This window comes from Chiloscyllium plagiosum, unplaced genomic scaffold (assembly GCF_037043375.1).
Source record: "Chiloscyllium plagiosum isolate Xiang-an unplaced genomic scaffold, Cpla_swu_hap1 HiC_scaffold_14, whole genome shotgun sequence".
NCBI lineage: Eukaryota > Metazoa > Chordata > Chondrichthyes > Orectolobiformes > Hemiscylliidae > Chiloscyllium > Chiloscyllium plagiosum.
In genome coordinates, this window is record NW_028270152.1 from 34,429,808 (window position 1) to 34,453,093 (window position 23,286).

General features: G+C 38.8%; 1 protein-coding gene across 4 annotated transcripts in view; it reads right to left on the reverse strand.

Moving 5' to 3' along the window:
* The window catches only part of LOC122558995 (FYVE, RhoGEF and PH domain-containing protein 3-like), a 218,663-nt gene that overhangs the window by 21,340 nt on the left and 174,037 nt on the right, over positions 1-23,286 (reverse strand). For all 4 annotated transcript variants that reach the window (XM_043708044.2, XM_043708039.2, XM_043708043.2 and 1 more), the window contains exons 8-15: positions 21,750-21,888; positions 20,264-20,322; positions 14,457-14,603; positions 11,960-12,052; positions 11,794-11,873; positions 11,570-11,600; positions 11,371-11,475; positions 7,407-7,469 (exon numbers count right to left, since the gene is read on the reverse strand). In XM_043708044.2, coding sequence (XP_043563979.2) covers positions 7,407-7,469; positions 11,371-11,475; positions 11,570-11,600; positions 11,794-11,873; positions 11,960-12,052; positions 14,457-14,603; positions 20,264-20,322; positions 21,750-21,888 — 717 coding nt within the window. The remainder of the gene's footprint in view (positions 1-7,406; positions 7,470-11,370; positions 11,476-11,569; positions 11,601-11,793; positions 11,874-11,959; positions 12,053-14,456; positions 14,604-20,263; positions 20,323-21,749; positions 21,889-23,286) is intronic.

Here is a 23,286-nt window from a genome sequence, read left to right on the forward strand (position 1 = left end):
GTGTTTCCATAATTGATTTTTCTTAGGATATCTTTTTTAAAAATCTGTTTATGGGATATAGGCATTGCTGGCTAGCACATATTGTTTAATCCTTATTTCCCAATGGGTAGTTAAGCAGCAACCACTTTGGTGTGGGTATGGATCACATGTAGGTCAGACCAGGTAAGAATGGAAGATTTCTTCCTTAAAAGGATCTTAGTGAACCAGATGGTCAGATAGCCTGTGCTTTTCTCATTCTTGATTTTTAGTGGATTCAAATTTCACCATCTGCCATGGAATGTTAGCCTGTGTGTATAGATTACGGTGATATTACCACTACACCACCACCTGCCCTTTTACTCTCACTTACTTACTGGATAGTCAGGTGCACCTGAGAGTGTAGTATCATTTCTAGACATTTCAAATATTATGAAATGACACCTTTATCATCTTGATTTGCTCTCATTGTTCAAATAGTTTTGCAGATCTTGTATATCCATGTTGCTACTGCACATAGTTATGTACGAGTTGTCTCCTGACAAAAATAAAAAAGCTAAATTTTCTAGCATTTTCTGAATTTAACACAATTCTGTCAATATAAGTACCAGCTTCTTTGCATCGTTTCTTGGTATCTCAGATCAGAATGAACATAAAGTGTTTGAGTGCAAGATGCTTTGACTTGAAAGCTCTGTTTTTGTTCTATTCTTTAACATTCAAGTCACTTTTTTCTTGATAATACAATAACAATTTGAGGTTTGACTTCAATTGTTACTCGTCAATTAATTTTTCTTTTTCTTTTCTTCAGAACAATGTACACAGGATGAGACATGCACCTTACTTCGAAGAAATCTTTAGGACTGGCAATAGCAATCACCAAAATCTCCTCTCCCCCAAACAAAATGGTGAACCTGATAGTATTATCCCAACTGAATTCAAAAAACGTTAACACAAACCACACAAAATATTGCCAGTTCTTAATTTTCACATCTTGAGAGCAATTATAATTACAATTAGAATACTACTTTAACTCTAGCCTTCTATTTTTCACCAGTACAATGCTGGCTCTGTACTGCAGTAAAACATTTGCTGACCTAGAGCATTGAGAAAATCTCAAATTCCCTAAGCCCACTTCTGTTAACATAGAGGTTTCATTCTAGTACTTTAAAAAATTGATACATGACAGCTCATTCACTCAGGCTGTAAAAAGGAAAGCCATTCTTTTCAAGATCCATTAATGTATGTTTCCTTCAATAATCATAGTGCTTTTCTTCCTTCCCGTGACAATTTTCTCTCCTTTTTCTTATTGGCACTATCTCAGTAAGGTTCCACTGTTGTTATGGCCACGTGGCATTCTCTCTTTGGAAACTTCAAAATAATATTTGAGCAGAGAAGGCATCCTGGCAAAGCCTTATATTTTCCCACTTAAATTTCATTACTGATTGTATTCCAATAAATTTTGTTCTTTCAACTTGGAAAAGAGAAAATCGTCACGACAAGTAATGTTTAATTTAGAAGCAGTGACCCTGGGTTAAGTGTGGTCCAGTGAACTAGACACATTGTTATGACTGACAGGAGAATTGAGTTGGTAATCAAATGCCACAACTCCACAGTCTTAATTACTGAGATGGTCAATTTGTTTCTCCTTATTATTGTATCTAGAACAAACACACTTTAACCAAATTTCATCAAAAAAATCATCAATAAAAAAACTTATTCTTTAAACAGGTGGAAAAAAAATATTGACTTAAACTATGTACAGCTTAATTTTAATTCCCGCATTCATAAAGGGTTAAGGCAAACACAACTCTGCAGAGGTATTATAGGTGGGAAAACGTAGGGAAAAAAAATCCATGTGGATCAAGAGTCAAAAGAAAATAAGGATAGAATGAATTGACTTCTCATATTTCCTTCAGTTTCCTGTTGATTAGATCATACTTTGCTATTCATTGCAAAGTAATACGAGACCCTCAGTTCAGATGGAAGATTACTTACACCTAGATCTTTAATTTGAGTAAATAGTTCAGCTTTCAGAGTTTAAGATACTGAATTCTGGAACTTCCTGTGATACTTATGTTGAGATATCTCTTCAGCTGGTTTTCTTTAAAGGTCATCATCTTTTTACTGGCAGTCATGGGGGAGATGCTTTCCTACCTGCAGCTTTCCTTCTACTGCCAACAACATCTAAGTCTATGGCAAAACAGAAATTTAAAGTTCAAAAGTTGTTGCCAGATGATGTCAACATAGATCCTAGGTTTCCCTTTAGATTTTTTTGTCAAGTCATTTAGGTTGTGAAAATAGACTAACCAATGTTTTAGAACCTTTGAAATGTCTCCTTTTCCAGAATTTATTTTTGGATAAATAGCAAGGAACCCATAGATCTCTTTTACACTTAACTTTTTCGACAAAATTAGATAAGTTCCTCTTCAACCAATTATTGTTTATACATGTTTCCATTTTCAGTCTATAAAGCCATGTGCTTCTGAAAACATTTAATTGTACATTTGCTGTTGGTCAATTGATTAGTTGTACATTACTGATTACTCTGGTCAATTATCTAAAACAACAAATATTTAAAATATTGTTGAAAAAAGAATGAAACTACCTTAGTACACTTTGTAATTTTATTTATGTAATTGAGTTACCTGAATAATTAGCAAATCAGATAAATTTACACCTGGACTCACACTACTTTGACATATTTCAATACTGACATCCTCACATTTTTTTTTGAAAATGAGATAGAATATTTATATCTTTCACCTGTCAAGTCATTATTGACCCTCAGAAGAAAATATAGCTATGAATGGAAGATCTTCGAACATGTATCTTATTTTACCAAAAGAGATTTCCTTAAAACAGTTAACATGAATCTGTAAACATACCATTACAACAGCAGCAACTTAAATAACACCTCAAACATAATAAAATATCCCAATGTGCTTCACCAAGACACTAAGGCAAACTGTGGCATTGAAATGAGGAGTTTGATCAAGGAGGTAGATTTTAATGAGTGTCTTAGAGGACCATCCCAAGGTAAAGAAATGGTGGGGTGTGAAAGAAGGATATTCCAGATATAGGACCGAGTCAACTGGAACACAAATGGAGTGACTATGTATAGGTATGCTCAAGAGGGCGAATTAGAGGCGCACATATTTGCCAGAGGGCTTTAGGGCTGCAGGACAGAGCAATTTCAAAATTAAGGTGAGAATTTTAAAACAATAATATTTCCTACTGGCAATTGGGGTCAGGGAGCACGGGGTGATGGTGAGAAGGACTCAGTGCATTTTAGGACACAAGGAGCAGAATTCTGGCTGATCTCAATCATCAAGGAAGGCCAGCCAGTTTTAAAACAGTCAAAGGCGCGGGTGAGAGTTTCAGCACTAAGTCAGTGGTATCACTGATGGAAACAGGCAGTCCTACTGACAGCACAGACATCTGTTTTAAAGTTCAACTCAGGCATCAAAACAGTATGGTTCAGCAACAGTCAATTACCAGGGAGAGGAGTGGAGTTGATGGTTACTGAATGGAGCTTTTGTGGAGACCAAAGAAGGTAAAAACAATGACTGCAGATGCTGGAAACCAGATTCTGGATTAGAGTGGTGCTGGAAAAGCACAGCAGTTCAGGCAGCATCCGAGGAGCAGGAAAATCGATGTTTTGGGCAAAAGCCCTTCATCAGGAATACAGGCAGACTGCCTGAAGGGTGGAGAGATAAGTGAGACGAGAGTGGGGGTGGGGAGAAAGTAGCATAGGTGAATGGGGGTGGGGATGAAGGTGATAGGTCAGAGAGGAGGGTGGAGTGGATAGGTGGAAAGGAAGATAGGCCAGTAGGACAGGTCATGGGGACAGTGCTGAGTTGGAAGTTTGGAACTGGGGTGAGATGGGGGAAGGGGAAATGAGGAAACTGGTGAAGTCAACATTGATGTCCTGGGGTAGAAGTGTTCCGAGGCAGATGATGAGGCGTTCTTCCTTCAGGAGTCAGGTGGTGAGGGAGCAGCAGTGGAGGTGGCCCAGGACCTCCATGTCCTCGGCAGAGTGGGAGAGGGAGGGGGAGTTGAAATGTTGGGCCACAGGCGGTGTGGTTGATTGGTCCTGGTGTCCCAGAGATGTTCCCTAAAGCACTCTGCTAGGAGGCGTCCAGTCTCTCCAATGTAGAGGAGACCGCATCGAGAGCAATGGATACAATAAATGATACTGGTGGATGTGCAGGTAAAACTTTGATAGATGTGGAAGGCCTGGAGACCAAGGAAGTCTGTCTTCCCCATATTCAATTGGAAGTAATTTCTGCTCATCCACTACTGGATACAATAAAGAAATCAGATGAGGTGCTGGTGATATAAGCTAGGCATCACTGGCATATACACAAGATACACAAGATAGTCTAGATGCACTGAGTTTTCCAATAATCTTGCTGAAGAGAACCATATAATTGCGAAATCAGAGGGAGCCAAGGTGAGGTCCTTTGAGGACACCAGAGATGAAGAAATAGGAACTGCAAGAACTGCCGCTGCCTGAAATCAAGTGAGAAGTATTGGCTTCTGTTTGTATTAAATTGAGAACCTGTGTGTCTCGATCAGAATTAACCTGTAACCCAGTTTATAAGACCACAAATAAGATCACACACTGTAAATAAAAGTGTTCCTCTTACTTCAGTAAACTGTTATTGAATAAGGAAGTTACTCATACATGCCCCTTCTTTCTTTTTATGTTAGGGAATTCATGGGAAACACTGACAGATCTTCCTCTTCTTCAATGCACCATCAGTTGAAAAATGAAGTTGAACAGAAATGCCTTGAAGTCAAAGACAAATGAACACAACCAACACAGAAGCACCAGAGGAATAGTTAACAAGCATATATCGCAACAGGAAACTATGACAGCACTGAATGACAGTGACATTATTTATAGATATAGAACATGATGGTTTGTTACTTTCCAACATGCAATGCTCTGAAACATAGAGTAATAGAGATGTACAGCACAGAAACAGACCCTTCGGTCCAACTCGTCCATGCTGACCAGATATCCCAACCCAATCTAGTCCCACTGGCCAACACTCAGCCCATATCCCTTCAAACCCTTCCTATTCATATACCCATCCAGATGCCTTTTTAAAATGTTGCAATTATATTAGCCTCCCCCACTTCCCCTGGCATACTGCAATAAAGTGAAATTACATTTTTGGAATGTCAATTTTACAGTGATGTAAATTTCATTTGACCGTTCTGCTCTATTCTGAAAATGGAGCAGAGAATTAAAATGATAGGTCTCACTGTACTCTGATCTCTCCCTTCTACACTGATCTAATGAAACTTAATTAAAGCACAAGGGACAACATATTATCTTTCTATTAGACACCTAACAAACTTATAGATTCAATAAGTTCAATAATTTGAGATGATTATACTTGGTTCATTTATCAGATGCCTTTAGCTAAAATGTACTTCAAATATGTAAAATTATTAAAGACTTTGAATAATGTATGTAGCTACCAATTTACAACCTCCACTTAAGAGCCTTCATTCAGCTTACCTCAGCTAGGAATGTTGGCAAAAGAATAAATCCCTGTACGGATTTTAAATATTTTCCCCTCAGTGCCTATTGGCAGGTTTATTATGGGATGAAATGATTGGGGTCTGCTTTCCAGCCCCCAATTCTTCAATGCATACGTCTCTCCTATTGCTCTGATTGAAACCACGAATCAGAACAGTACTGAACAAATACAAATGTTAGTCATCCTGTGATTTGAACCAGTGAGGACAGGATTGTTCTCCATCCATTTCAATGTTTCATCACAAAGTACTTGACATGAACAATAGAACTGCCGTCAGTGCACATCCGAAGAATAGGAACCTTTGCAATATCATTAGAAAGCTTATACTGACCCCCAGAGGAAGATGATCAAAAAAATCTTGCTGTAATTTCCTTTTACAACCTGTCTTCATCAGTTTACTTTTCTGAGGAACCTTTACTCAATTCTCAGCTTTATAAGGTTTTTAATCAAGTCATGACTATCATCTTTTGATTTGCTGCTGCCCATTTATTTTCATTTTCTGAAACAAACTTGCCACATGCTGGTGGATGTGAAGTGTGATCAAATCAGGAAGCTGAATGAACAGCACTGGTGCAAGCTTTGTGAATTACCTTATCATCTCTCTACCTGCCACAACACACTGTGCAATCCACAGCTCAGCCACTGCCCACATAAGCAACCCCCTTCCACAAGAAGTACTTCCATCATTTTTGCATTATCATCCAGACAAACAGATGTTTACTTATCTGATAAAATAAAATGGTCGCTGCTAAACCAATCACTTTTCCAACAATGAACCACTCAGGAATCTAAACTTACTTGCTCAGTAAATAAAGCACGATAGGTTGAAATGCCTGAACCCAGAGGAAATCCTTTTCTCTTTTCCCTAATACACATAACATGAAGAAATTTCAAAAACACTATTTTATTGCAAACATATTAGTGGAGAAATATTCATAGCAAGAGTTTTCATCAGGAATCAACAGATAATTTATTCTGAAGAATAGCCTAATAAAAGATATGCAAGCCATTTCATAGGTCAGAATAAAGGAAAAGCTTAGCAACTGTAACAAGTTACTTACTACTAATTATTTCAACCATTCTATATTTTTAAAAAATGTATGCATCACACACTTTCAATCCATGAACCTACTTCACCTTCGTTAATTTTTTTGTATAATCAGAAAACACATTGTTAATACTTTCTGTCCCAATACCGTTATAGACTGACTCTAAATAACACGGTGACTCTAATTACAGTTTTTGAATTGTGTGTGCTTGATATCCACTTTGCCTTCCCAATTTGTGTCTGGAGCAGTCATTCCTTTTCACATTTTCCCTCTTCTTCCAGCCTTTATGCTTCCCTTCCCAGTCCTGACAAGCTCTCCCTCCTCCTTCCACATGTTTGAGCAAACATGACTTACTGACTCTGCCTGTCCTCATGCCTGCCTGCTACCAGATAGCTCTACAATCTGTTCACTACTGAACAGTCCCACTGTTTGGAATCCTGGTTCCTACCCATGATAGGCCTTGCCTGAAGCCTTTTGTCCCAGGCACAAAACTCAAACATGTCACCTGTAGTTCAAATCCAAGTAACTGGGCACAAGACATCGATGCAGAAAGAAACAGGGAAAACAGAAAAGTTAACATGAAAATGACACAAGGACAGTATATGCTAATTTGTAATGAGCAATAGCATTGAAGATCCAATAGGTATAATTAAATATACAATACAATTTTTAACAGTTTCTCTTATAACATAGAAAATCATTCAGATGTAATAAGAGATACAGATGAACAATACAGCCCTCATTTTCTGGAACACAATATTCATAGGCTGTTGTACAAATTCCAAAAGTACACATTAAACAGCCTGAAGAATAAATGATCACATACCAAAGTAGATGCACTGGAAAAGTCTCCTCCTACATTGGATTCAGAACAAGTTGCACCTGGCACCTATGGAAGAGAACAGTCATTTTAAAGAAAATGTACCAGAATAGTCCATCCTTTGAGAATTGTACAAAAATTAGAAAACATAAAAAAATCTCACATACTGTTTTCGCATGAGCATTATTCAGAATTGTTATACCGAGTCATAAAAGGCATTGATGGGAAGGAGTGAAAGACTGGTCATCATAATTCGTTTTGCAGTAATTTTTTGAAAGAAATGTAAATCATGCACATTTTGAAAAATACTAAATACATCCCATAAGTACAAGATGTTGTTGCAATTAATCACAGTTAATTTCATGGCACTGCAGATATAGATTACATCTTTGAGGGGTAGTCACTGTACCAAGCAGATGGATTCAATGTTGCAATATCTGATATGGAGGCAATTTTTCTTTTACCAAAAAAAAGTAAGTGATTTTTGGGAGATGTCAACCTTAAGTGTCAATTGTAGGAAGTTTATAAAAGGTTTCTCTGCACAAGCTCTAGCATATTTTCTGATGCAATTTTATGCAGCTCACCTCATGAAGTATATATCACAATCCCACAGAGCAACTCTTACACTCACCACTAGCTGAAGTGGTCAGGACCTTCTGGGTTTCCCACTGCTGGCTGCATATCTATATCCCAGCACCAGGTCAACACACTGCCAGTCAGAAATAGCTCTTCACAGTAGCAGTGTGGGAAAAAATGCTGAGAGGTAGATTGGCTGATCCTATTTGCATACAGGGGTCTACAGATCCTAATGGACAGTGATGGAGAGGAGGAGGATAGTTCTTTCCTTAGAACTGCCAGACCTTGCTAGCCTGGTCCGAGGTTGCATCTGGAACACTCTAGTGTCCACGGTCTGAAGGAGTGCTCAACATTGCAGAAAGAAGTTCTGCCCTCTGTGAGGGTAAGAGCTGCCATCTTCTCTCAGCTACCTTATATTCACTAACTCTGTTATTGCACTACCTTCTACAAAGGTTCAAGATCCACCACTTGCATCAGTGCATGCAACATCTTCTCAGTGAATCCTCCCACAGTTGTTCTCCATGCTCCATGAATGGTATGGTAAAAGGGGAAGTGATGCTTGAGTTTGATTTATTTTTGTCATATGTGCCAAGATACAGTGAAAAAAAGTGTTGTTTTGTGTGTTCTACAGGCAGATTATATCCAACAGAGTGCATCAGGGTAGCAGAACAGAATACAGCTTTACATGTACAGAGAAGATAGAGAGAGAGCAAGAGCCTGACAGAGAGAGAGACCGAGCGAGAGAGAGAGGGAGAGCGCGAGAGAGAGAGGGAGAGCGCGAGCGCGAGGGAGAGCGCGAGCGCGAGGGAGAGCGCGAGCGCGAGGGAGAGCGCGAGCGCGAGGGAGAGCGCGAGCGCGAGGGAGAGCGCGAGCGCGAGGGAGAGCGCGAGCGCGAGGGAGAGCGCGAGCGCGAGGGAGAGCGCGAGCGAGAGGGAGAGCGCGAGCGAGAGGGAGAGCGCGAGCGAGAGGGAGAGCGCGAGCGAGAGGGAGAGCGCGAGCGAGAGAGAGGGAGAGCGCGAGAGCGAGAGAGAGAGCGCAAGAGCGAGAAAGAGAGCGCAAGAGCGAGAAAGAGAGCGCAAGAGCGAGAAAGAGAGCGCAAGAGCGAGAAAGAGAGCGCAAGAGCGAGAAAGAGAGCGCAAGAGAAAAAGAGCGCAAGAGCGAGAAAAAGAGCGCAAGAGCGAGAAAGAGAGCGCAAGAGCGAGAAAGAGAGCGCAAGAGCGAGAAAGAGAGCGCAAGAGCGAGAAAGAGAGCGAACGAGAGAGCGCAAGAGCGAACGAGAGAGCGCAAGAGCGAACGAGAGAGCGCAAGAGCGAACGAGAGAGCGCAAGAGCGAGAGGGAGAGCGCGAGCGAGAGGGAGAGCGCGAGCGAGAGGGAGAGCGCGAGCGAGAGGGAGAGCGCGAGCGAGAGGGAGAGCGCGAGCGAGAGAGAGGGAGAGCGCGAGTGAGAGAGAGGGAGAGCGCGAGTGAGAGAGAGCGCAAGAGCGAGAGAGAGAGCGCAAGAGCGAGAGAGAGAGCGCAAGAGCGAGAGAGAGAGCGCGCAAGCGAGAGAGAGAGCGCAAGCGAGAGAGAGAGCGCAAGCGAGAGAGAGAGCGCAAGCGAGAGAGAGAGCGCAAGAGCGAGAGAGAACGCAAGAGCGAGAGAGAACGCAAGAGCGAGAGAGAACGCAAGAGCGAGAGAGAACGCAAGAGCGAGAGAGAACGCAAGAGCGAGAGAGAACGCAAGAGCGAGAGAGAACGCAAGAGCGAGAGAGCCAAACATTACATTTGAGTGTCAAAAAGTGTCGTGCTGGAAAAGCACAGCTGGTCAGGCAGCATCCGAGGAGTTGCTCCTACTCCTCAGATGCCGTCTGACCTGCTGCACTCTTCCAGTGCCACACTTTTTGACTCTGATCTCCAGCATCTGCAGTCTTCACTTTCACCTAGTTGATTACATTTGAGAGGTGCGTTCTAAAGTCTGATAACAGCGTAGAAGCTGTTTGCTCATACATTCAAACTTTGAAGGTGAAAGAGAGAATATAACCAGGGTGGGAAGGGTCTTTGATTATGTTTGTTGCTCTCACGAGGCAGCAGGAAGTATAGATGGAGTCAATGGATGGAAGGCTGGTTTGGGAGATGGACTGGGCTGTGTTCCAGACTCTCTGCAGTTTCTTCTGGTCTTGGGAAGAGCAGAAGACATACCATGCTGTAATGTATCCAGCTATACAAATACAAAATAACTGAAACAAAGGAATCAGTGCCTGAAGAAGGGGAAGAGGTGGAATGCGATTCAATTAAATTCTTAAGGACTGGCAAGAAGTTTGTTTGCGGTAATCAAAGTTGAGTGATCTTTAACTCCTAAGATTAATTTCAAGGCTGCAACATGATTAGTGTAGTGCAACTGTGCTGTTGTTTAGGGAAAGGAACAGATATAAACCTGCAAGATGGTGCTCTATGTAAGAATAACCTTATCAATTTAATATTTAAAATTATTCTTAAATATGTTTAAAAAAATGCCACAAGGAGTAGTTCCTTAAAGAGGGGCTGGCAGAGATGAAATTATTGATTTGTCACAAGAAAAAAGTGGAAATTGGTGGAGAAATTCAGCAGGTCTAATAGTACCAGTGGAGAGAAATCGAGTCAATATTTTGGGGCCAGTGAGTGACCATTCTTCAGAATTATTCATGAAGTTCAGATCCAGAATTCTGTAATTACAATAGCATATTACAAGTGTAAGTTTTCACCTTCCTTTTCTGGATCCTTTCTGATCCAGAAATCAATATCGCACTGGGGAAGAACACAAGCTTTTTTTTTCCCAAATCACCTTGTGCAGACATACTATACTCTGACCTTCTGGGCCAGAGATAGGGACACCACCATTACACCACAGCATCCCTAAAATAACTCAGCTCTTTTTAATTTTTTTTTATAAACCACTACTAAATTACCAAAGTTAAGAACGTAGCTATTATAGCTATTTTTAAATTAACTTGTAAAGGTATGTTAAGACCTATCTCCAGGACAAGTGGGACTTGACTCTATGCTTTCTGACTCTGAAGACCACCCTACCACAAGACCCTACAAGAAATCTGCTCTCCTTTCCTTATTTAAAGAAAAATTCACTGTGTCCATTGCTATTGCTCTTAATCAACATTTATGTCAAGGTTCTGTCAAGATCCCAGGTGTAAAACCCATAACTAGTACCGCACAGCAAGATGTGGCCAATGTTTACAGTTGTGGATACAATATACTGTTTGCATTGTTCATCTGTTATTGAGATCAAAAATTTTGGGGAAAAAAGGAAGTTGATTTTTCCAGTCTCCCAATGCTCTAACTCGTTCACCAAAGAATACTTTATATAGGTTTAGCTGTCTAAAATGTACTCAAGTATCATGTACTTCAAAATTATTTCTACTTACAGGGGAATCTGGAGGATACTCTTCATCTCTTGAAAATGAACTATTAAAAGCCTTGTTGAATGTTTCACTGTTTTGCTTGTGCTTTTCAATTGTAGCCTGGATAACCTAATAAAAATCACCATAGTTTCATAAGACAGTCAAACGTAACTGTAGAATTGTCTAGAATTAAAAGCAAAGTGTTTTACAGCAAGTGACAAACCTGAAACCAATCTTTCCTTTCTTCCTCAGTCCTTAAAAATATAATATTTTTGAGGATTAATTATACTGATTAGCAGCACTGAACTTTATTCTTGATATAAAACATTCAAGTATCAAACAAGCATTAACCTTTTCAGGAAATATTTTTGATCAATTATAACATTTAACTAAAATGAATGGGATTTGTTAAATAATCATAATGATGATTTAAAATATTTCACCTACCTGGTCTGAAGTTCTAAGGAGCGTTGTTTTCCTATTATTGTAAACGTATGAGTCACATTCGACTTCGTAATTTCTTGGACCTGAGGAACAGAGTTGTATTTTTCTCCAAATGTTGTAAAAAAATTTAATTTACAAAAAAATTATTGAACTAATAAATGACACAAACCTGCATGCCAGCAATGTCAATCCTTTCTCTCACACTGAATTTCTGCCCCATCAGTCGAAGCTTTGGTACACAGTAAAGAACCATATTGTTGAACTAAAGGTAAAAATATTGAATTTAGAATTGTATCCATCCATCGTATTCAGGTTGTACTACACAGAGTACCAAAAATGTGAACATATGCTGCTCGTAGTAGACTGATTAAAATATTGTCTGTATTTTGGCAAAAAGTATAGTTGAAGAATAATCAGTACACATATAAAACTATTATGCTATGGACAAAGTTTATGTCAATTCTACTAATAAACACAATCGAGAGGTCAGTAATTCAAATATCCAGATATTCAGCCTTGTCTTCACAAAGTCAGTGACAGAACACAAGCTAGTTTTCCTAATTCAAAAGTACAAAATTATACAAGATATTAGTGAAGTATTTTACGTATATTCATTTGAAATGCCTTTCACAATTTTTCAAATGACAATGTATTGTTGAAGTCACTAAACCATTCATTTAGTGCAATGCATGGTCTTAAGTCTCTTTTGGCATTTTCCTTGAATTAATACTCACTTCTAAATCACGAGGATGTGGACTTAAGTCCCATTCCCATTTCAGTATGGCAATATTTGCCGACAATGCAATGGTTACAGATGAAAGAGGAAAATAGGAAAACAAAGTCAGTTTTGAAACTTGATAATACAAAGCCTTCTGCCTCTTCTTATTTTAGTCTCTGTTTCAGTTGAGCAAATTTCATTTTTAAATAATTTATGGGATGTGGGCATACCTAATCAGCTCATTAAGGTGGTATAGAGTTGCCTTTTTGAGCCTCTGTAATCTACCCCGGGCAGGGAAGGGATTACATGGTGTTGTTAGGAAATGGGTTCCAGAACATGTTCTCAGCAACAGTGAAGAAACTGCAATATAGTTCCAAGTCAGGATAATTTGGAGCTTATAGGGGAAATTGTAGGTGATGGTGTCCCCATGTATCTTCTGCTCTATTCCTTACAGGTGGTAGGGGTAATAGGTTTTGGAGATGCTGGGTGAGTTGCTACAATGCATCTTGAAAATGGGGTAAAGAATACTGCTCCTATGCATTGGTGGTGAAGGGAATGAATGTTGAAGAGAGTGGATGGCATACCAATCAACTGGACTGTGTTTAGTTTCTTGGAGTGTTGTTGGAGCTGCATCAGTCAAGGAGTATTCCATCACATTACTGACTTGTACCTCACAGAATAGTGGATAGAGTTTTCAGCGAGGGATTCAGACAACTGAATCAAATCGGCCTTTCTACCTCTATATTCATAACACAGTAAAATTAAAACCTTCAAAGACCTTCAAAATTGACCCCAGTGGTTTCTAACCAAACGTCTTGAATAACCAATCCCAGACTTTGCAACTAATCAATTCTTGACAGTGGTTTGTAGCTTAAATAAAAGAACCAGCAATTTACTAATCATTCAAAAACTTCTGACATGCAAAACTAAATCGCAAAGTGGTTTAAATCAGTCATCTAATTTGTCTATATTTTAAACCTAAAAACTTTGTTTCAGGCCCATTCACACAAAAGACAGAAAAACAAACACAGTTAAGGGGTAAATAAAAGAAATAATAAAACAGGCCAGATTACTGAAGTAATTTTCACAATGCTTTGGCAGGCATAAATGATGTCTTGTTGGTTGATTTTTCTAATCTCTGCACTTCCAAGAGCGGCACATGGGACGTTAGATAAGATGCTTTCAAATCTACATGCTGCAGCATCAATAGCCAGATTCCTCCACTCAGAAAACAGTCCAAAAACTTAATTCAAACTGTAACCACTCCCTGATAGACTGATCTTCTCCTCCACAAGGTTCCAGTTACCATTCAATATCTGCCATCTGCTCATGCATATAGTCCTTTCCAGACTTGCTGAAACCAATTTCCAGGTACTGACCTTGTTAATAGCCAACTTCTGCTATCTTTTTAAACCAAGTGCTCTTCTTCAGTGATGAAGCATCTGATGAGGAACCAACCTGCTATCAACTTTCATGAATAAACAAAAGGTTGTTTGATCTGTTTATTTTAACATTAGTGGTTACCACCAATCCAAAAGTCATCTTCAGCTCTCAGCTCCAAACCAAAGTTGATGAAAACAAATGGCTCTAACAATAGGTATTGCTTGTCTGTTGCATGGTGCAAATGTTACTTGCCCGTCATCAGCCTAAACAGAAATGTTCTTGCTTCATATGGCACTTGCTGCTTGAGTATCTGAAGAGCCCAAATAGTGCACAATATTGTGTCATCATCAGCGAACATCCCATTTCTGACCTTACAATGGTGGGAAGGTCAGTGCTTGCAACAAACACCAAACTGTCAAGAGTCTAATTATATCCCAACTTCTCTTGGTCTGCCAAAGGAATGATTAGTATACTTGCTGTTAAGAAACTCATTAATGAACTTGATACCCTGAGTGAAGGGACACTGGTTGTTGAAATATAAAAATGAATGGTTTAGTTGGCTTACCAGAAACAGGTACCGATCTTGAGCTGACCCATTCTTAGCTGACAGCTTTTGGATGTGGCCTTCTTTTATAAGTTCATTGGCAGGATTGACAATGTCTGCTTCACCTCCAAGCTTTTCATATACCTCCAACAGTTTGTGCATTTTTTCCTATAGGTACAAAATATTGTACTCAATACCTTGATAGTCAATGTGTCAAACAGTTCGGTAAACTAACTCATGTCATTTTCTATCCTGCTTAAGAAAACAATGTGATATGCTTAATCTTTACATAAGTTCTAGCAAGTAAATAGAATTTGAGATGTTGAATTTTTGTTCTCATGCCATGGAATGTTATGAAAATAATTTTTTCATTTATTGTACAGTCAATTTTGCTATAACGTGTAGCTCCATTCTCATGCAATCCTATGTTATAGGAAAATCAAGTAATAGCAGCACCATTTAAACCAATGAGGCTGGAGTCACATTATAACCAATACACACGATAGAAAGTATCCCCAATTCACCAATCACATTGTAGCAAATTTGTGTTATAGCAGAACAACCTGCTAAATTAAAATAAAAGTTTTTTTATATACAAATACCTCTATTGAAAAGCTTTTTTAAATCTTCTACCACACATTTATATATAAGGAAAAGGTATAACACCACCAAAACAAGAAAAAAAGTAGCACAAAGAACAAGGCCAGAGCAGAGTACCATTGTTAATAAACAACCCACTATTCTACCTGAAGAAGGGCTTATGCCCGAAACGTCGATTCTCCTGTTCCCTGGATGCTGCCTGACCTGCTGCGCTTTTCCAGCAACACATTTTCAACCCACTATTCTACCAAAACAAATATATCTGCTTAATTAAAACTAAACTACAAACATATTAAATAAATATTAGCTTAAACTACATTCAAATAACTTAAATTAAATAATATCTCACTACTTTATTCTACCTCACTCATCACACCTCTGCTGAGGCTCCCATCCCTGAGAGTACCACCTACAGTACCCATATTCTTTTCCTTCCAGTCTCCTCCTCCCGAGGCCCCATGGACACCCATAAATATTCCCATGGCTATACCACAGGCCTGATGAATATTGCCGACAAGTCAGTGTCAATATAATTTAAAAAGGGCCTATAAAACAGTTCTGTTTTGTGGTGCACCATATTTGTGAGGTAATCTTGGGGTAGATGCTCCATCATTAGCTTACACCACCCCATAAGACCTGGTGGTTTTTCTGACATCCAATTCAGTAGAATGTAAAATAAAAGTTTAAGAAATTCTTAAGAAGATACTTCTGAAAAGCATCGCACTTCCTAAATTAATATGCAAAAAGATTCTTGCTGAATACCACAAAAAAATAAATATATGTCAGAAAATTTGTGCCACATGGATTTTTAATAAATAGTTTCAACAGCAGAGTTGCTTCCAAGCAACGTTTTGTTTAATTTATCTCTAATTTTCCAAGTAACATCAACATATCTCACATTTAAATTAGTCTTGGGCTAAATATTGTTCAACATCCTACATATGGATTTAGCATAAACAGCTTGTGGGTCTGTTCCAATGACCAAAACAAGAATGATAGCAGTACTCTGAACTGCCTTTCAACAATGGTTAGCATTGCTGCCTCACAATGCCAGGGACCCAGGTTCGATTCCGGCCTCAGGTAACTGTCTATGTGGAGTTTGCAAGTTCTCCCGGTATCTGCGTGGGTTCCTCTGGGTGTTCCAATTTCCTCCCACAGTCCAAAGATGTGCAGGTTAGGTGAATTGGCTGTGCTAAATTGCCATAGTGTTCAGGGCTGCGTAGGTTAGGTGTATTAGTCAGGGGTAAATATAGGGTAGGGGGAATGGGTCTAGGTGGGTTACTGTTCAGAGGGTTGGTGTAGACTTGTGCCAAAGGGCCTGTTTCCGCACTGTAGGGATTCTATGATGCTACGAATCAGTGGCAATTGATAATTATGATCCCGCCAGAAACTGATTCACATGTATTGTACAACCAATCTGTAGTTATGATCTGGATACATTCTAACCTCTTCTCCTTTCAAGGCTCAGGAATTTGTTCCTGTTTTGCTTGATGGATATCTCATTCAACCTGGGTTAACTCTCAACTTTTAAACGTCTTTCCTGGTTTCAAAATATTCATTTTATACAGTCAGCAGTTAACAAGCAAGATAGATAATTTGGTATCAACATAGTGAATTTAAGGTTAGTCCTGCGTATTACTCAATGTCTGGTGGCACATCTCCACAGTATATGCTAAATGAATAAAAGTTTCTGATGTATTGTCATTCATGTCTTTGTCATTCTTCTATACTTGGCTGCACTAACAACTAATTGTTTAATATGCTTCACAAATAATATATGAAAGTTATTCACCAAGAACAGAACTAATAACTCAATTTATCTCTCTAATTAAAATAATAACTACTGCTGCCAAAACTCATTATTGAAATGACTCTCTGAAATCAGTAAAAACCAAAAGAATTGCGGATGCTGTATATCAGAAACAAAAACAGAAACTGCTGGAAAAGCTCAGCTGGTCTGGCATCATCTCTGAAGAGAAATCAGAGCTAATTAGATTAGATTAGATTACTTACAGTGTGGAAACAGGCCCTTCGGCCCAACAAGTCCACACCGCCCCGCCGAAGCGCAACCCACCCATACCCCTACATTTACCCCTTACCTAACACTACGGGCAATTTAGCATGGCCAATTCACTTGACCTGCACATCTTTGGACTGTGGGAGGAAACCGGAGCACCCGGAGGAAACCCACGCAGACATGGGGAGAACGTGCAAACTCCACACAGTCAGTCGCCTGAGGCGGGAATTGAACCCGGGTCTCTGGCACTGTGAGGCAGCAGTGCCACCGTGCCGCCTAATGTTTTGGAGCCGGTGACCATTCTGAGCCAGACCTGCTTAATTTTCTTAAATTGGTATCAGGTGCCATATGAATTTCTGATTGATTCAAATATACAGACATTTGAACAACGTCTATAATGTGAAAAGTGCAAGTCTGAAAACTAAATTTGCAAATAAGCACATAATCTTATATTTAAAAATTGTCAAAGTAATCCTTGTTCCTGAAAAATTCGGTTGCTTGAATTTTGCTGCATTTCCCAGTTCATCTTTTGTTCTTTTGAGTTATGATAAAATGAGGATGCTCAGCTAATTAACACCTCCCAGACTGTGACAGTGACAAACCAGTTCATAATTGTTCCTGTGCAGAATGCTGGTAAGTCCTACAGGCACTTATTGTTGAAAGGTAGTTCAAACTACTACTGCACTTCAAATCAGTGCACTGAAATTCCTGAACTATATCAATACCATCATTCCTGGAGAGCTGCTCTCTCCTGGAAATCATAGAGAGCAGCTTATGATTTCCATCTTTCATTGAGAGCAACGTTGTATAAGACTGAGAAAAATAATGGGATAAAACAAGAAAAGAGGAGAGAAAAGTACTGGAAATACTCAGATCAAGCAGCTTCGGTGGAGAGAAAATGAATAGGTTTCAGGTCCAGGATCTTCTATCAGGCCATCAACCCGAAATATTAACCCTGCTTCTTTCCCCATAGATGCTCCCTTTTGAATTGAGTTTTTTTTAAATTTCAGATTTCCAGCACACACTGTAGTATGCTTTTCTATGAGAATGAACAGGAAGTTATGGCAATGCTTATGCATGGTCAGTAGTATTGTTAGTCATGACAGAAGTTCTAGTGCTTGAAAGTCATATCATGCTTTGCTGCGCTTCATGTTCTATTTCCTTTGCCATGGACCATTTGCCACCCCTCCACTCTGCCCTACTCCTTTGCCTCCCCTTCCATTAGTGAGGAGACAGTGAGGTCTGCAGATGCTGGAGATCAGAGCTGGAAATGTGTTGCAGGAAAAGCGCAGCAGGTCAGGCAGCATCCAGGGAAGAGGAGAATCGACGTTTCGGGCATAAGCCCTTCCATTACCACATGCTTTTCTTCACAAAAACAGAAATTGATGAAAAAGCTCAGTAAGTCTGACAGCATCTAGCAGAACTGAGGAAAGGTCACGACCAAAATGTTAACTCTGATTTCTCTCCATAGATGTTGCTAGACCTGTTAAGCCTTTCTAGGAATTTGTTTTTGTTTCCGTATTACAGCATGCACAGTCCTTTCGGTTTTTTTATACTTTTCCTCTCCCATCCTGATCGTAGTCCATTGCTTAGCTCATTGTGAAGTCACATTGTATGTATAGACTAAATCCCCGACTGTCCCCAACAAATGCACTACGACCTCAAACATTAGCTTTTTCACACACTTTAAATGATGCAACTTGAGTAGTATGCTATTTCGTACTTTTGATTCTGGCCGATGCTCTGGTTTATATGTGACAGAGACAGGAAAGGAAATGATAAATAGGAAATTGGTTAAACACTACTTCAGGACACCTGCAGAGGGCAATATACACATATAATTAGTCTCCCAAATATTTTTTAAAAGTTAAACAAAGATGTGAATATAAAGATCTGGTTTATGAGACATTAGCTAACTTGGTATAAGAAATCTCTATTTTATTTTTGCGGTTGTAGACAATGTACCCTCCAATTTCTTTTTGAAGTGTGCAGGCAATTTGCTTCAATACACAGGCCCTTTAATGGTTTTTGTGCACCTGTGATAACATGAAGGGACCAATGTGTGAATGGAAAGTGAGTAGTCGCTGCATGTCTGCATGGCCTGGCAACTTAGAGAGAACATTACCAGTAGGTGTTGTTTCAGAAGAACACAAAGCATATTTTAAAGCTAATAAACCCCCATCACAAATTGTACAACATATGCACACAAAAAAATATAATTTTATCTTATAAGAAAAAAATAATTCTTCTTATTTCCTTGCACAGAATCCAGAAATTGAAAGTGTGCAACAATTTCTTTCATACTTCAGGTTAATCAAAAAACCTTTGTCTCATCAAAATAACCTATAATATTATGGCAAAGTACCTGAAAAGATTAGTGCTTGTTAACCTTCCATAAAATGACTACTACATGAAACTTTATCTACTAGCCCTGAAATTGGTAAGAATATCAGCAACTGTGCTGCAGTGTTAAAGGAAAATAGAGGGTGTGCCAAGTATATGTCTCACAATCAACAGGAAATAGCAATCATTTCCTGGTCTTATATCTGACTATAGTGAGTCATTAATCTGAGAAAGGGAAGGAAGTAAGTCTCTAAAAACTGTAAAGAGACAATTAAAATGTTGTCTGCTAGACAGTTGAGCCTGTGAATTTTGCAGATAATTGCTTTTTCCACTACCAAAGGGCTGGAGCTCCAGATAATTGTATCTGCATTTTCAGCTTGTGGCAGTGAAATGTGAACTACAATCAAAGGTCCAGATTTTACAGGTTATCAGAATAACAGTCCCAGTCACATAGTTCAATTTCACAGTACAAAAAACATGAAATGTTTGTAGATGTGCACAGGAAACGTGATGTCATAGCTTCTTTGCTGCTGAATTTAAGTGTCCACATTGATTACAACAATTAATACATTTCTGCAAAAGAAAACTACAAACTCAGAAAATACTCCAGTTTAAAGAATGAGGAGAACTGAAAGCAGCTATTATGAAAATTGCCTTAAATGGATTTTGTTCTTTATATTAAAAAGACCAAGGTGACAGATTATAAAATGCAAAATATTTTCAATAACAAATCAAATATGGACATATAAAATAGGTTATTTTATTTGCACAGGATTAATTTCTAATTGGGAGCAGAACATTTGGTTGTCAATACAAAGTACAAAATGCAATAAAGGAGGGGCAAAACGCAGCACAGCAATTTTCTCACCATTTTTCGAATTGCCACATTGGAATGGTTGGCTGCAGTTGAAATAAGCTCCAATGACTCTGAAATGTAAAAATTGATATTCAGTCTATAAAATAGACAATTTATAAATATTTACAACTATAAACAGCTACATTTTTAAAAAAAATACTTGGGCATTTATTTTAAAAAAATATAGAGATTGGTTAAGTGAAAATAATGTGGAAGATGAGCAGCAATTGTATTGAATTAAGGAGTTCTCAGGGGCACATGGCTTGTTTCTGCTCTAACTTCATGCATTGTGAAAACTAACAAATTTATTTCCCTTTCTCCTTCTCATCCAATTCATCTTTCTTAAGGCATTCACTCATTAAATGGACATTAGCCACTCTTGGATAAATCATCCAACTTCCACTTTAAACATGAGCCTCAGTGGTGAACATTCAAAGACTAATTCACTGTGAAAAGTCTCATATCTGAGCCACTAACAAAGATAAAAATTGTAGGATGACAGACAGAGCAAGGAAAGCTGCAATTAAAAATTAAGCCATCCGGCTCATTGCATCTTTTAATTCATATTTCAGGAATTACATTGACAATTTTACAAGCGTATCCTATTAATAAGATTTATATACATATTTTCTGAGGTTTAGGAAAATATTTGCTTCCATTTTAAGTATTTTGATTATTTTCTGTACCAATTGCTCATTTTCAATCTTTGTCCTCAACATTATTTCTGGATAAATATTAAAAACGATCAGCATACAACATGCATTTGGAGGTTCAGTGCAAAAAACAAATGCAGATCATATCAGGGCAATTGAATCTAAGACGACAGCTCAAAGAAATACAAAAGAGATTTACATTTTTTCCTCTTTATCCCTTATCCTTCAAGTACTAGGATTTGTGGCCCATCCCTAATTGGTCTTGAACTGAGTGGCTTGCTCGGACATTTCAGAGACCAGTTAAAATTCAACCACATTGTTGTGGATCAGGAGGTCACATGTAGGTGAGGATGACAGATTTTGTTCCCAAAAAGATATCAGTGAACCACGTGTTTTTTTTAAAAATGGCTTCCCCATTACAGGAGATGTATTAATTGACTTTAAATTCCACCAGCTGTTGCTGTGGAACTTGAATCTGTGTCCCAGAGCATTAGCCCTGGCCCTCTGGTTTGCTAGTCCAATGAAATTACCACTATCACACCACTCCCTTAATGAAAAGGGACATTGTCAGCAAGTATTCCAAAGTCAATCCTGAGTACATGCTAAACACAGTTACCCAACTAAAATTATACTTGTGGTCATTTCTTTAAATCTGTTCATTTTCTACTTTGTGTCACAAGTACTAAAGAACATGTGCTGCCCAGTAGAAAGTCATGGTTATTATGACAGGAATGCTCTTTATATTTGCTGCATGGTTATGCAAAAAAACTTCAGATCTAAATAATGTGCAATTGATATCTACTGAATAGTCAACTATTTCAATTTGAAAGAGGCTTGTTTCTTACTCTTTGCATCGTTCCTATCCTCAGAATCCTCAGGCAATTTCTTTAAATAATCCTTTAAAAGCATCTCATAACGTGGAATCCGTTGTACTGGTTCCAACATGTGGTGTTGCAATGTCAGATTACCACAAACGTCTTGCTTCTGTTAAATTCATGAAACATATTAATAGATCAAATAAAGCAATCAAATAATACATCTCAAATAAATTAACAGCAGTGACCAGTAACACCAGTGAAGACATATTGAGCATTTTAACCAGTCAGTGGTTGAGGATAAATATTGCTGTTCATTTCTGAGCCTCTGGTTCAGTGACTAGATTGCCAAAAGCAGCTTTATGTTCACATGTTCACAAATCTTCCTTCCTCCTGGGAACCAAAAGGTAACTATTTCACTCTGCTTCTCTAACAGAGTGAGAGTTGGAATCTTGAGAATCTGTCACCAGCCATTTCACAAAACATGCTGGTTTAGCCAATTGGTTATTCAATTAATCATTTGTTAGTATCAGTAGAGAATATTAACGTTCCATGTGGTCTTCAATATGCCACACTCCATTGTTTAGTAACAAATATGATTCTCCATTAAGCTATGGCATTTAGTTTATTAAATGTTCGGGCCAGACCCAGTGTGATGATGCTGCTCCTTTAACAAGGTTACATTGTCCTTGTTTTTTTCCCCAAGATGGGTTGTAAAAGGCAGAGGTTCCGATTTGTCTGGGAATGGGCCACTTTGATTAAAGCTAACAGATACTGCCTAAGGCAATAATCTGTGAAAAGGCTTTCGGCTTTTTTAAAATAAAACAATTGTAAAATGAAAGGTGAGTGACCAGTTCTCCCACTTCAGGGATTTTTATATTTTGGTTTAATTTTAGCTGGGGACCTAGAGAAACAGCTACTGGAGCGAAAAGAGGTTCCATGCAGATTCTCTCACTGACACCTCTCTTGTAAGACCCTGGGTTTGAATTTGCCTTTTTTGCAAGGCATGTGTTTATGAGGATGTTGAAGGAAATTTGAACAGCATCGTTAAATTGCGATGGAGTCTGTTGGGTTTTCAGATAGGTTAAGTTATTCTATATTCTGTTCTCTTTTGTTCATGTTTCATTCAGTAGTCTGTAAATAAACTCCGTTTTGTTTAAAACGGAGCGAGTTAACCAGCTTACATCTGCTTAAAACAATTAGTAGAGTTAAGGTCTGGGCTACCTTCTTGAAAAGGTTCTGAGGGAGTCTGACCTGGACCAATAAACCAGTCCAACCTGCTCACTATTTCAAGAATATATCTCCTGACCATTTTTAATTGTTAATCCATATTGCTTGTATTTTCAAAATTGATTTCCCAACTACAAAATTTTTGTAGTTTTTGTTTTGTCAGGGATGGTCATCGCCTGGTATTTCTTAAAGTAAGGGCATTGTATTTATATCCTTTGCAACATATTGGGCGGCACGGTGGCACAGTGGTTAGCACTGCTGCCTCACAGCGCCAGAGACCTGGGTTCAATTCCTGCCTCAGGCGACTGACTGTGTGGAGTTTGCACGTTCTCCCCGT